General features: G+C 45.6%; 1 protein-coding gene across 1 annotated transcript in view; it reads right to left on the reverse strand.

Annotated features, from left to right (window-relative positions):
* Nucleotides 1-12421: 12421 nt before the first annotated feature.
* Nucleotides 12422-15966, reverse strand: part of capns1b (calpain, small subunit 1 b) — a 35395-nt gene continuing 31850 nt past the window's right edge. The window contains exon 11 of the mRNA XM_052044200.1: nt 12422-14539. Within this exon, the coding sequence (XP_051900160.1) occupies nt 14513-14539 (27 nt within the window). The 3' untranslated portion in view covers nt 12422-14512. The remainder of the gene's footprint in view (nt 14540-15966) is intronic.

The raw sequence follows: 15966 nt of genomic DNA on the forward strand, positions 1-15966 counted from the left end.
GCCCTTTTACAACCCAGTGAATCGGTTCTAGCCCTGTTAGAATTCTGTTCCAGTCCTGCTTTAGCCCTGTGAATCTATTCTCATCCTGTTACCACCCTTTTACAACCCTGTGAATCTGTTCCAGCTCTGTTACCGTTCTGTTGCAGCCCTGTTGCAGCACTGTGAATCAATTCCAGCCTTGTGAACCTCCCTGCAATACCACCTTGTTGACCAAATTTCCTTCCCCATGTTTCCACTTCCTTTACTGTCAGCTCCAGGCACGGCCCTCAGATGGGTGTTCTCTGTCGGCACCTCAACATTGCATGATGTTTGACCATGCAGGGAGTCAGTATCAAACAGGAAATTGCCTTGCCCAGCACCCACGACCCAAACCTCCAACAGGAGGCCCTGGATGGCGATTAGGAACGGTGACCTTGGCCAATTCTTCACCATCTTAGCCTGAGGTGCCTCTGAACTGCTGTCCCAACTGAGATGAACCATCTAGCTCAAACTGGGTGCCTCCCTGCTCAGTACCACACTGAGCCCTGCATTTTCCCCCAGGGTAACAGAAACACTAATCTATTTTCTGGGTGTCGTCTTACCAAGGGCTGAACTAATCTCAGTAAAACAGGCTAACTCAAATCTTCTTGTAATACAGACTAATGTACCATCTGCCTTCCTAATTTCTTGCTGCATCTACATCTTGATTTTCAGTGACTTGCGTACAAGGACCATAAGAAGATACAGGAACAGAATTAGGCCATTTGGCCCATCGAGTCTGCTTCACCAATCAATCATGGCTGATTTCTTTTTTCAACCTTATTCTCCTGCCTTCTCTCTGTAACCCTTAACCCCCTTGTCAGTCGAGAACCTATCAACCTCTGCCTCAAATACACGCAATCACTTGGCCTGAATACTGCTCTGTTGGCAACGAATTCCACAGATTCACCACCCTCTGGCTGAAGAAATTCCTCCTTATCTCAGTTCTAAAGGGACATCCCTTTACTCTGAGGTTGCACCGTTGGATCCTAGACTCTCCTACTGATGGAAACATCCTCTCCACGTCCACTGTATGAAGGCCTTTCAGGACACGGAGGACCCTTTGAACATCAACACTATCCAATGCCTCACCATTTAACAAATACTCTGTTCTCTGTTCTATTCACCAAAGCAGATGGCCTCACACTTTGCCACATTATATTCCATAGTCTTGCCCACTCACTCAGCTTGACTATATACTTGAAGCCTCTTTACATTCTCCACCATACTCACCATGCCACTTAGTTTTGTACCATCAGCAAAACATGACATTTGGTCCCCTTAGCCAAATCGTTGACATAGACCATGAATAACCTGGGACCCAAGCACCAACCCCTGTGGTACCCCAGTAGTCACGGCCTGCCAACCCAAGAAAGACCCCACCCTTTCTTTTAGAACATAGAACACTGCAGCACAGTACAGGCCCTTTGGCCCACAATGTTGTGCCGACATTTTATCCTGCTCTAAGATCTATCTAACCCTTCCCTCCCACATAGCCCCCTATTTTTCTATCATTTGTGTGTCTATCTAAGAGCCTCTTAAATGTCCCTAATGTATCTGCCCCCACAACCTCTGCCGGCAGTGCGTTCCATGCACCCACCACTTTCTGTGTAAAAAAACTTACCCCTGACATCCCCCTTACACCTTCTTCCAATCACCTTAAAATTATGTCCCCTCGTGTTAGCCATTTTCTTCTCATTAACTAATTGCCAATGCACGCCAGTATATTACTCTCACTTCCACTTGCTCCAAGGTGATATCTGTCAATTCGAGTGCACACTTTCAGCAGCGGGAGATGTTCTAGTGGTACTCTGTCTGGAGTTTGGGACCAGGATGGCCAACAGCTACCTGTCCGATGGGTCTGTGCAATGGTCAGGAAGGCAGGGGTGTGGCCTGAGGTAGATCACCTGGACCTGGGACACATGGATGGTGGAGGTATGGGGGAGGGAGGGAGAGACTGGTGGAAATATCTGGTTTGGGCAGGTGGAGGCAGACAGCCAAGATTATTGGCGGAGTTTGGGACAGGCGAGTGAGACAGGGCCTTGGATTTGGGAATCATTGGACTGACAGATCAAGGGGGAGGGGTGTGATGTGAAGGAGGGAGGGGAGTGTCAGTGCAGTGGGCAGCCCAAAGAATAAAGGAGACATCGACCTACCTGGCGGTGGCCGTTGTCTGGAGCTGTGCTGGGGACAACGTAACCACAGACATTCCCTTGGCAAGACAATGCAGTCCAATTAAATGCTCCAAAAACAACACTGGCTGGGAAGCAACACCGTCCCATGCACCCTGAAGCTGGGCAGAGGGGCGGGGAAAAGTGACTGACACTCAGAAGTGCCCAGCCAAGAATTCCAGAGCGATGCAAACTGATTCTAGATAAGATAGATAAGAATCTTTATTACTCACATGTGCATCGAAACACACAGTGAAATGCATCTTTGCGTAGAAGTGTTCTGGGGGCAGCCCGCAAGTGTCGCCACGGCTTCTGGCGCCAACATAGCATGCACATAACTTCCTAACCCGTACGTCTTTGGAATGTGGGAGGAAACTGGAGCACCCGGAGGAAACCCACGCAGACACGGGGAGAACGTACAGGTTGTTATGGTGCATCAGTTCAACTTTCAACTGCATAATACTGAAAAACGCTCTGTTAAACAACTGAATTTCTGGGCAAGGTTCCTTTAAATAAGATTACAAATAGTGCAGACCACTAAATACAAAATTTATGGCTAATAGGGAACAAACAGGAGGGATTGGGAATAATTGGACAATTCTGAATGTCCCTCCTATTGCCTCTTGTCACTTTAACAACAGAGGGTAGACTGGAAAGGCTTTGGTATCACCACTAGTTGTTGCTGTGGTAATTAAATTGTTACGTTGCAGGTTTTGAGAAAGGGGTTTGTCATATGGGACGACAACTGCCTGTGGCAAAGCACCTGAATACAACAGCAGAGAATGAGGGCGTTTGGCGTGGTTCCTCTCTGGAGGGCTTGGTAACAGGGAGTTACTGGACCAGTATCCAAAGGCTAAACTATTGATGTGGAGACATGTAATTGAGAAAATGCAGGGCAGCTAAACAACTAAAGTTCAAGGACCACAATGAGGTAGATTGGGGTACAAACTGCTGAATCCCTCCAGCACTTTGTGTGTTGCTCCAGATTCCAGTGTCTGCCGTCTCTGGTGTAGACCACAGCTCAAGTATGGTCCATACCTTTGATCGAGGCATCAGTGGCTAACTAGCAGGGCCAAAATCCTGGGTTCAATCCTGACCTCGGGTGCTGTCTGCGTGGAGTTTGCACATTCTCCCTGTGACCGCGTGGGTTTCCCATTACCCTACCGATGTGTGTGTCTTTGGGATGTGGAGGACCGCTGTAAATTGCCCCGATGTGTGGATGAGGGGTAGAATCTGGAGGAAATTGGTGGGAATGTGGGGAGGATAAAAAATAAAATTAATGTTATACTGTTATAATTATCTTATAATTAGTGTCACTGGGTGGTTGACGGTCGGCATAGACTCAGTGGGCCGAAAGGCCTGTTTCCATGCTGTATAACTCTAAGATGCTGGTGTTTCTGTCTCTATGTGAGGGAGACATAAGAGACTGCAGATGCTGGATTCTGGACTAGTCCCGATGAAGGGTCTCCACCCGAAACGTCGACTGTCCATTTTCCTCCATAGATGCTGCCTGACCCGCTGAGGTTCCTCCAGCATCTTGTGTCTTGTCCTTGTAAGGGAGCCTGGTTTGGAGACATTCACCATCTGAGGAAGGAAAGCTCCTTCATCACTCCGCTTCATTCATGTAAGAAGGTACACTTGCCCTATTCACAGCATCTAATTCTCCTCCATGATCCCAAGGGCTTCCACTCTGCCTTCCTGGCTGGCAATCCATTCCATCTGTTTATGCTACTGGCAGGTTGTTTCTTGAGAGCGAATGCTGTTCACTGTACTGTCACTGTAATCTGAGCAGTGTTTATCTTCAGCACTATGAAAATACCACAGACAGTATGCTGGCAATGTACTGGAATTTTATTAGCACCACTTAAAACTGACTGTCATGCACAAATTGGCTTTGGTATTCCCAACAAACAGAGGCCTTACTTCTTAAATGACTAGATTTAAGGTGAGGAGTAAGAGGGTTAGACGGGATCTGAGGAAGAATTTTTTTCACCCAGAGGGTGCTGGCAACCTGGAACACACTGTCCGAGAAGGTAATGGAGGCAAGTTGTGTCAAAACATTGAAAAAGTATCCGGAGCGGTGTTTGAATTGTCAAGGCATAAAAGGCTATGGGATTAATGTGGATGGATAGTTTGATAACCGCATGGACATGGTGGGCTGAAGGGCCTAGCTCCATCTCACTGTCTGAACAGTGCATTGGTACATCCTGAGTATTTTTCATTTATCAGTTTACAAATCAGTGCTTGCAAAGATGGCATTTGTTTGTCTACCACTAGTTGCCCCTGAAGAGGCAGTGAAGAATCAGGCACATTAATGTGTATGGAGTCACATGGAACCCAGATCTGTGTCCCTTTCTTGAAGGACATTCATGAACCAGATGATTTTCCATATCATTCCAGTAGCTTTGTCATTACTTTGACTGATATGAGCCTTACATTAAAAAAAAATCCTGATTTACTTAATTACTCAAATTCCCCAGTTGCCATGGCGGGATTCAGACTCTGGATCAATGGTCCAGATCGAGCCAAGTAAGTGAACCATGCCACATAGTAGGTGCAGTAGAATACAAGTGTTTCTATAGAGTACTCACCGTCTCCCTAGTGGTTCAGTAAATAACCCATTCCCAGCTGTACCTTGGACTTTGAAGTTTGGGTTTAATTTACTATACTCAGGGACCGACAGTAAAACTCCATGCTCGGGACTTTGGTGATGCCAAACAAGCAGATTTTGACTATTGGGAGTTATTCCCGTTAGTGCTTGAATACACTGATAATTCACCTCTTTTAGATGTTACACAGTAGAATAATAAATATTCCAATGAAACCCAGTAAGTTTGAAGAGAGCTCGGGAAACAGAAACAGGTAAGTATTAGGAGACTGTGGAACCAGGTGAGTCAGAAGAGAGCGTAGCAAACATCACCTGGTGAGCCGGCTGCTGAACCTTACTCCCGATACACTCACGACTGTGTGGCCAGATTCTGCTCTACCTCCATCTACAAATTCACTAATGACACTACCATAGTGGGCCAGATCTCAAACAACAATGAGACAGAGTACGGGAAGGAAAAAGAGAGCCTAGTGACATGGTGTCATGACAAAAACCTTTCCCTCAATGTCAGCAACACAAAAGATCTGGTGATTGACTTCAGGAAGTGGAGTGGAGCACACGCCCCTTTCTGTATCAATGGTGCTGAGGTGTAGATGGTTGAGAGCTTCAAGCTCCTAGGTGTAAATATCACCAATAGCTTGTCCTGGTCCAACAACATAGACGCTATGGCTAAGAAAGCTCACCAGTGCCTTTATTTCCTCAGAAGGCTACGGAAATTCGGCATGTCCCCAATGACCTTTGTCAATTTTTACAGATACACTATAGAGAATATCCTATCTGGATGCATCACAGCTTGGTACGGCAACTGCTCTGCTCAGGACCGCAAGAAATTGCAGAGTTATGAATGCAGCCCGGTCACAAAAACCAGCCTCCACTCCATTGCCTCAGGAGAGCAGTCAACATAGTAAAAGACCCCTCCTACCCTGGTCATTCTCTCTTTTGTAGATTTTTTTTTAATCAAAATAAACTTTATTCATAATAAAAGACAACTATAAAACAGTGCAAACCTTTACATTCTTGTACAGATCATTCATTAGTGTTACCTTTTTATATAAAAAACAGCACTGATGCCACTCTTGTGGCTCCCTGGGGCTACCCAGTCCTGTATTTACAATATTTAGGGCTTTCTCGCCTGACCCCGCCTCTCCCTCTCAAGTGGCAGAAGAACCCTAAACTGTCGCCCTTCCCCACCGAGCCTTTGTGTTAGCTGCGCCCAGCTTCAGTACATCCTCAGCACGTACTCCTGCAAGCCTGGAATGTGCCAGCCGGCAGCATTCCCCTACGGACATCTCACAGTGCTGGAAGACCAACAAGTTTCGGGCCGACCAAAGGGCGTCTTTCACCAAGTTGATGACCTTCCAGCAGCAGTTGATGTCCGTCTCTGTGTGTGTCCCCAGGAACAGCCCGTAGATCAGAGAATCCTCTGTTACGCAGCTGCTGGGGATGAACCGTGACAAGGACCCTTGCATCTTTCACCACACCCTCCTCACAAACCTACAGCCCGCAAAGAGGTGGGCGACCATCTCGTCCCCAGCGCAGTCCTCCCGGGGGCAGCGCGAGCTGGGAGTGAGGTTCCGACCATATAGGAAGCATCTGACTGGGAGGGCCCCTTTCACCACCAGCCAAGCGAGGTCTTGGTGCTTGTTGGTGAGTTCTGGCGATGAGGCATTTTGCCAGATGGTCTGGACAGTCTGTTCAGAGAACCACCCCACAGTATCCATTGAGTCCTTCCCCTGCAGTGTCTGCAGCATGTTCCGTGCTGACCACTGCCTGATGGACTTGTGGTCAAAGGTATTGGTCTGGAAGAACTTTTCCACAAAGGACAGGTAGCACGGCAGCGTCCAGCTGACTGGGGCGCCGTGTGGCCACGGGGCCAGGCCCATCCTTCGCAACAGCCGGGACAGGTAGAACCTCGGTACGTAGTGACACTTGGTGTCCACGTACTTGGATTCCACACACAGCCTGATGCAGCCACAGACGAAGGTGGTCATCAGGATGAGGGCGACATTGGGGACACCTTTACCCCCATCGTCCAGGGACTTGTGCATGGTGACCCGTCGGACCCGCTCTATCTTGGATCCCCAGATGAACCGGAAGACGGCGCGGGTGATTTCCAAGCCAGAGGAGCAAGGAACAGGCCACACCTGTGCCAAGTACAGCAGCCCTGAGAGCGCCTCACACCTGATGACCAAGTTCTTCCCAGTTATCGATAGGGAGCGCCGTTCCCACAGTCCCAGTCTCTGCTTCACCTTCCCAATCCGCTCCCTCCAATTTTTGTTGCATGCGAATCAGATCCCCAGCACCTTCAGGTAGTCAGGCCTGATGGTGAAGGGGACGTTGGATCGGTCGGGCCAGCTGCCTAAGAGCATGGCCTCGCTCTTCGCGTGGCTAACTCTGGCCCCTGATGCCAACTCAAACTGGTCACAGATGCTGATCAATCTGCGAACTGACCTTGGGTCCGAGCAGAAGACGGCGACATCGTCCACGTACAGGGAAGTTTTCACCTGGGTGACCTCGCTACCTGGCAACGTCACCCCTCTGATGCTCTCGTCCTTCCTGGTGGATTCGGCAAAGGGTTCTATACAACACACAAGCAAGACAGTGGAGAGAGGGCAGCCCTGCCTGACTCCAGACTTGATGGGGAAGCTCTCTGTTTCCCACCCGTTGATTTGGACTGCGCTACAGATGTCTGTGTAGAGCAGTTGGATCCAATTCCTGATTCCCTCCCCAAAGCCCATTTTGGAGAGCACATCCAACATGTACGTGTGTGATATCCTGTCGAAAGCCTTCTCCTGGTCCAAGCTGACCAGGCAGGTGTTCACCCCTCTGTCCTGCACATAGGTGATGGTATCCCTGAGCAGCACAAGGCTGTCAAAGATCTTCCTGCCAGATACAGCACAGGTTTGGTCCAGGTGGATCACCTGTCCCGGAGCAGACAATATGCAAAAGCTTGAAAGCATGCACCACCAGGCTCAAGGACAGCTTCTATCCCACTGTTGTAAGTCTTTTGAACGGACCCCTTGTACAATAAAGGTGAACTCCATCTCTTAATCTACCTTGTCATAGTCCTTGCACCTCACTTTTCTACCTGCACTGCACTTGCTCTGTAGCTATAAATGTAGTACTATATTTTTGTATTCTGTTATTGCTTTTCCCTTTGTACTACCTCAATGTACTTGTGTTTGGAATAATCTATCTGGATGGCATGCAAAACAAAATTTTTCACTGTATCTCAGTACATGTGACAATAATAAACCAACTTCCAAACCATTGGATAGTGGATATCAGAGTTTAACTGTAGAGTTGACAGTGATGGAGATGCACTTTCTTCTGGACCCTGGTCTGGGAACAAATGTAAAATAAACCATCTCAGTCTCGAACCCTCAACTCTTCTTCTTCTGTTACTGTCATTTTAGCATTTCGCTTTGCACTACCTCAATTTGCACTACTGTACTTTGCACCATTTATGCATTTCTTCATGCACTTGTTCCTTTATTTATTGTTGCATTATTACTACCATGTACACTGTGAGCTTCATGCGAGCAAGGAATTTCTTTGCACCCTGGTGTACATGACAATAAACTAAATTGATTTGTTGTGTTCACTCTGAGGAAGTCCTTAACTCTGTTTCACAGATGCTGCCTGACCTGCTGAGTATTTCCAGACTTTTTTGTTTTTATTCTAATTGTTATTCTCCAACTGAGCTGCTTTTAAATGTCAAAGAATATTTTTCACAGCATTTATGAGTGAAGATCACCATTCTATGACTCAATGCCCATGGGCTCACTGCGGTGGCAGGCAGTGCCACCTGGTGGTCTTATGTACTGATTGCATCCAGTTTATCAACCAACCTATTGGAAGCAGACCTGATTTAGTCTGGAGCCTTTGAATAATCTGTTCCAATCAGCAACAGAAAACACCGACAAAATATTTCCTGGCAGATACATTGATTGCTGCAACTTTAAGAAGGATGCTTTCAAAATAAATGTAACTTAATTGACATCAGAACAAGGAAAGCACAAATTAAAACTTATCCACAGATTTAGATTACATCATCACTTCTGTCATTTGGTAAAATATTTTATACTTGAACCACACTTTTTGACTCAGAATTAAGTTTAAATTTCCCTTTTGTTACAATCCTTCATGGCCTTACCGTATCTAGGAATAAGAGGGAACTACAGCAAACTCACACAACACAGCAGCCACAGATACTTTATCATTCATAGGATCTGGATGACATTTATTGCCCATTACAAATTGTCCTTGAGAAGGTGGCAGTGAGCCATCATTGTGAACCTAACAATTTTTCTGATGAAACTGCTCCCACAATGTTGGCAGGTAGAGAGTTCCAGGATTTAGACCCAGTGGTGATGGTATTGGTTTATTATTGTCACTTGTACCAAGGTCTTGCATACCGATCATACAGGTCAATTCATTACACACATTGCAGTCACACTGACTCAGTACAGAGTGCATTGATGTAGTACAGGTAAAAACAATGACAGTACAGAGTAAAGTGTCACAGCTACAGAGAAAGTGCAGTGCAATAAGGTGCAAGGTCACAGCAAGGCAGATTGTGAGATCAGAGTCCATCTCATTGTATAAGGGAACCGTTCAATAGTCTTATCACAGTAGGGTAGAAGCTGGCCTTAAGTCTGGTAGTACGTGCCCTCAGGCTCCTGTATCTTCTACCCAATGGAAGAGAGGAGGGAGAATGTCCCGGGTGGGTGGGGTCTTTGATTATGCTGGCTGCTACACCAAGACAACGAGAGGTAAAGACAGAGTCCAAGGAGGAAGGACCAGCGAAATATTTACACGTCAGAACAGTGTGCAACATGGAGTCGAACCTGCAGAAGGTGGTGTCCCCGTGCCCCTTTTTCCTTCTCATTGGTGGACAGCTAGGAGATGCTATTGCAATAGCCCCAGAGTACACCTGCTGTGCATTTGTAGATGATGCACACAACAGCCACACACAGATAGGAGAGGGATTAAATGTTCAAGAAGGTGGATGGGGTACCAATCAAGCAGGGTGATCTGCCCTGGATGAAAAGCCTCTGGGACTACTCTAATCCAGGCAAGTACCAAGTATTGCCACAACTCTCCTGAGAGCAGAGGATGAATGTTATCACAGTGAAGATAGAATCTCCGACCTATCTTGTAGCCACAATATTTGCATGGCTAATTTAGGTAAGATTCTGGTCAATGGTGACTGCAGAGTTTTGATCTGAGCTGATATTTTAGCTGTGGGATTGCTTAGCCTGGTCTATGGAATGCCACATTTGTTGTTTAACACACATCATCCTGGATTGCAGTTCTATAGTTTAGCATCCCATTCCTAGACATAATTGGAACCACCTCTAGCAAGTCTCTGCAGTGGCTGAAGATTGGTCCACAGCACTGACAGCACGGGCTGACTGAGCGACAGGTGAGGGTATAAATTGTGACGAAATGCAGTTCTTATCTTCTGCTGCTTGACAGATGCTCAGCTTTGAGCTGCCAAACCTGTGTACAACTTATCCAATTTGTATTCATTTTAAATTTATGTTAACTTACGTTTGTCTTCATCTTGTAATGTACTGCTGCTGCAAAAAGTTAGTTTTCATGGCATTATACCCTGTGTATGTATGCCTATGACAATAATAAACCTGAACACTTAACACACTGCTCTGCAAACAGGACCACCTCCAGAGGATACTGAAAGTGCTGTGCATTATACAAAGCTCTTCTCCCGTAATGAACAACTTTATCACCTCCTTGCACCAAGCACCATCCACTTTACATCTGAATAGTAGAAATACAAACTTCACTTGCTCTCAACATCACTTCTTTCCAGATGCGCCAATGCAGATGGTTCAACACAAAATAAATCTGGTGGAAGGGTCACAGATCATTACATCACAGTGCTCATGCAATCATATCTCACACGCTTTCCATCATAAACTCTCCTATTTGGTAGCAACCATGTAAACCCATCACACTGCAACTACTCCCTTCCAGCAGCAGACTCTGGGGCATTCAGCATTCATTTCCCCGTCTCCCAACTGCTTGATCTAATTCAAACTAATTTTCCACTTCCCCAGTTGGACAAGATGTAAATTTTTGGTAGCATCCTCACAGAGAGTGCAAGTTTAAAAGAGAACTGTATTTACGACTGGACTCCAGCTGCTCCTCTAACCCCAGTTTACCTGAAGACCACTAGTGCAGAACCACGGATGCAAGGACAGAGGAGGTAACTAACCATTCACTTCCTCTGCCATAATTAATCAACCTGTTAACAGGAGATCGTACAGCCTCTCAAGTTTCCTTCATCATTAAGTAAGATCACAGCTTAATTAAGTATTCCATATCTTCTTGACATAGGAGAGCATGTCAGTCAATTTGTCCAGCTCACAGAGCAAGCACATTCTTCCCACAATGTCCTGCTTCTCCACCTTCTTTTGAATCGACTGGCATTCGAAATCCATAGGGTCTTATTCTCGAAGATACTCAAAGACTTGAGCTACCAGAGCCCTGGGCTGAAGAAATGTATCCTCGTTTCAGTTCCAAGCAGGCATCCCTTTAACCTGAGATCACCACCATACTTAACCAACTTTGTTCTAGATTCTTCAGCCAGAGGAACAACTCTCTGCACTTATCCATCAAGCCCAAACTTTATATATTTTAGGAAGGCATGCAGGATGCAATTGTTTGTTAACTGGTGCATGGAATACAAGGGCAGTGAAGTTATGGTGTAGTTTTATAAAACATCAGCAAGGCCACATCTGGAATACCGTGTGCAGTTTTGGTTGCCAGTCTAGAAAGGATGCAATTGCTCTGGAGGTGCCAAGGAGATTCATCAGGAGTAAGCGCCTCAGTTGAGAGAGAATAGATAAGCTGGGTTTGATTTTCTTTGGAGTGGAGAAACCTGAGGGGATGCGATAGAGGTTTACAGAACCATGAAGGGTATGGATAGAATAGTCAGTGGTAAACTTTTCCCCCATAGTAGAGATGTCTAAAATCAGAGGGCATAAGTTTAAGGTGAGGAGCAAGAGTTTAAAAAGGGGGCAGGAGGAAGAATATTTCCACCCGGAGGGTGGTTGGAATCTGTAAAGAAACTGCCCCAGAGGGTGTTGGAAGCAGGATAGACAGTAGTAAAAACTTTTCCCACAGCAGAGGTGTCTATAACCAGAGTGCATGGGTTTAAGGTGAGTAGAGGAGACACTAGGAAGATTTTTTTTGTTTCACCCAGGAGGGTGGTTGGAATTTGTAAGGTACTTTATGAGAGGATGTTGGAGGCAGAGACTCTCACAACATTTAAGTATCTATATAACACTTGAATTGCCAAGGCACAGACCAAATACTGGTAGACGAGGTTAGTATGGATAGGTATTTGGTGGTCAGCATGTAGGCCAAAGTGCTGAATAACTATGACTCAATAGGGTCATATTAATTCCAGAAAACTTTAGCCTATTTTACTCATCTCTCTGTTGGACGATCCTCATCCCAGGTAAACCCAGGGCAAATCCCTTGTAAAGCAGCCTTGGAGATAACAACATAAGAGCACTCCATGTGTATTCTTAATCTGGTGTTATGTCTCATAGATGTGTGCAGTTAGCTTTAATTAAAAAAAAGATCAAACAAGTTTGTAAAAAGTGGATAGATTTTCTTTTAATAAAAACCGTACTGCATAGCCACCAAAGAAAGGTGCAACAGGTGAGCAGTGACAATAAGCAGATTAGCAACTTTCAAATCCATTTGTTCATCCCACAAGTCTCACTCCCTTCCCCGTTATACAATGGCAGGGCCAATAACCACACACTGCCCAACAGAACCTCAACATAAAAAACAAATGAATTTCCTCACAAAATGTTTTTGTTTTGGCAATTTGGCAACGGAGACATTGCTGTTTCTGGTCCAACATGAGTGACACGATCCCCACTTTGTGCTCGTTGGATCCCATCCCTCCTGATCTGCAAGCCCCATATCTTGGCACAGACACCAGAAAGGATTCTTCTGTTAACACTACACTTGGCAGGAAGAAGCATGGTCCTTCATAATGCCTGGGTCAATTGGCCAAACATGTTTAACACTACTAGGAGACCAAAAATAGGGAAGGCGGGGTCATTGGATAGTGGCACCAATCGTTATCGATGTAAATGGAATTGTCTTTAGCCTTAAAGATATTAATACAGAAAGTACGGTTTCCATACAGATTCAAAGAATTCTGTTTGCTCCAAATAAATGGGAAACCATTGGCAGAACTCTCTCTATGGCAAGGAGCAGTTGGATTCCAGATACAACCACAAGAATGCAGCAGGGAAAGAAAATGATCAGTCTCGAGTTGAATGGGTCCCTATTGAACACAGACTCCAAATTCAACCTTGGCAACATCCTAACAATATCTATTCTGAGGAAATTAATTCTCAAAAAAAAGCTGATTTGGGGATCAAAAGCTGTTGCTCTCGCTCACTCACTTTCAGAAGATCCTGCTTTGGTGAAACAGGAGAGGCAGAAAAATTGATGGGATGAAATATTGATCATTTCTGTGACATCATAAATAAATTTATGTTCTTATGTTAGAACTAAACCAGAAAACTTCAGGAGGATCAAGACAGATGAAAGAAACAGGTTGAGATAGTGACAGAAAGCCCCTTTACAATCCTTTGCCCCCGTTAAGTACAAAGTACAGGACTGCAGAAGCAAACTTGACTTTTCCAAAGTTGCAATAATTGACAGATTAACCTGGGGGTCATCATAAAGGGGTGGATAATGCCACAAATATTCAAGCATGTGAAATGGATCCTAAAGTGGCAAGCTTCAAAATGGGACTTTGACATTTACACGTCCCACAACAATGGACATTGATCCCATCCTCCCTTTAACCCACATTAGAGCTCTGAATCTGCAATGCAATCTCAGCTACCTTAGCTCGTGTTTAATGTCTTTCAGGTACACATACAATCAAAGATAATATTCAATGGGTCAGGCAGCATCAACAGAGAGAGAGAGAGAGAAATAAAGTTAATTTTTTCAGGTTGGTTCTGAGGTAATCCACCCGAGATGGCAACTCTTGTTTCTCTCTCTGAAGGCGCTGCCTGACCTGTTGAGTCTTTTATGTTTTTAATCTCAGATTTCCATCATCTGCAGTTCCTTTTCCAAAAACGAAAAACGGGGGTCACAATTTGGTCACACAGAATCCCCAAACTTTTCTTTTGCACTCTAAATTTTCCTTGACCCCTCGTTTACAAGCAGAGACACTACAGAGGGTGGAGGCCAGAAAGTGCAGACAACCACTGGACAAGGCACTCAACGTCTGTGGAGAGCACAGAAAGGACCAACTGTTGACCTGATCGCTACATGTGCATTTTAAGAGTACTTTAAATCCCCCATCTTCAAAATTCCTTCAACAGAAGCCCCGATCCCTGGAATAGATGGACCTCTGCTTTTGGAAGCCAGCAGTTATGGGGAAGGAAGCAGAGTGGATTTCAGAAGAGTCAAGTTCACCCGCCTTTGAAGAATCAGCAACATTTCCAACAAGCTGCATTGAAGGAAATCTCAGCAACTATAAAAAGCCAACGTGCAGAAAAACATAATTTTCACCCCCAATCCCTGCCCCCCCCCCCCCCCCCCCTCCACCCCAGCCAAGCAAAGGGCCGTTTCTCCAACTGCATCAGACTAGCAGTGACCCCGGGGTCCTCTGCTCTCTTCGAAGGACTGACGGCAAGGCGGACGTTTACGAGTACATGGTGAGCTGCAGCCACTAGAACAGAGAGGAGAAGAACGTTAACACGGTTTTCTCTTTATGTGGTACTGCCCTCTTTCTCATGGGAGCTTCTTAAAACAAGACTAACCAGGACTGAAAGAACCAAAGATCACCAACCCGAAACATTAACTATGTTTTTCTCTCCCTCTCTCTCTCTCTGCAGATGCTGCCTGACCTATTGAATATTGCCCCATCTTTTCCAAGGATCTTTGGAATTCTCTGCTCCAGGGGGTGTGGGTGTACAGTGTAATTTGACTGTGGACCGACCATCAGGTACAGAATGGGAACAGGCATTTTGGCCCAGAGTCCACACCAACCGCTCATTTACACTAATCCTACATTAATTCCATTTATTATTCACCCCACATTTCCATTAACTCCAACACGTGCTAAAGAAATTTACAGCGGCCAATTAACCTGACCTGCACACCTTTTAGGATGTGGGAGGTTACCCGCACTGTCACAAGTGTGAACTCCACAGCACCAGAGGTCAGGATCGAACCAGAGTCTCTGGTGCTGGTTTCTCCAAGTACCCAAAAATCTGACCTGGGGGGGGGGGGGGGGGGGGGGGAAAAAAACGGTGCACGAGCTTAGAGCCACGGTGGAAGATCAGTCAGGAGTGAGCAGAACCAGTTTGAAGGGCTGAATGGCCGACTGTTGCACATTCTACAAACATACCCACTGTGCCCCACCAAACAGGTTACATTAGGTACGTCAGTTCTATTACCAGAGAAGCAATTCAGACACCCAAACTAAATGTCTGGTTTCGGTAAATATTTCCCTCAATTTGCACTAACGTCATTGTGTTATTTTTGTTTAAAGTGTTGTGCAAATTATGTTAATTTATATTTGCCATGTTTGTGATGTGCTGCTGCAAAAAGCTAATTTTCACGGCATTTATACCCTGGGCATGTGTGCCCGTGACAATAAACTTGAACTAGAACCCAAGTTAAAATCTCACTCAGAAGTTCAAGAATTTGACTCCAGTTAAATACACCAATTAGGAAACAAAATTAAAATGAAAACAGCCATGCATCATGAACCTATTGCCTTGCTTCAGTTATGGCCGTCCTTCACCAGTGTGTACCTTCATGCAACTCCAGTACCATTGCAACATCTCTATCAACTAAGTGCTCAGCTAGCCCCTCCATTGCCTAAGCAACTATGAATGGGCACTAACCATCAGCGTTACCCACACCTTGGGAAGAGAAACAAACTCAGTCCTCTGAAGGGACCTGCTCTAAAAGGTTTGAATGTCACAAGAACACAAGCTTCAGGTGAAGTCCTGGCTTTGTTAGTCAAATGTCTACCTGTTCATCATCATCAGATCAACCTCCACACTGGGTTACAGAAGGTTATTCATTGGGAGTAGCAAGCTCCCCCTGTAGAGAGAGATGGGCTGATCTCCACTTCCTGAAGACTTA

This window comes from Pristis pectinata, chromosome 35 (assembly GCF_009764475.1).
Source record: "Pristis pectinata isolate sPriPec2 chromosome 35, sPriPec2.1.pri, whole genome shotgun sequence".
NCBI classification, from domain to species: domain Eukaryota; kingdom Metazoa; phylum Chordata; class Chondrichthyes; order Rhinopristiformes; family Pristidae; genus Pristis; species Pristis pectinata.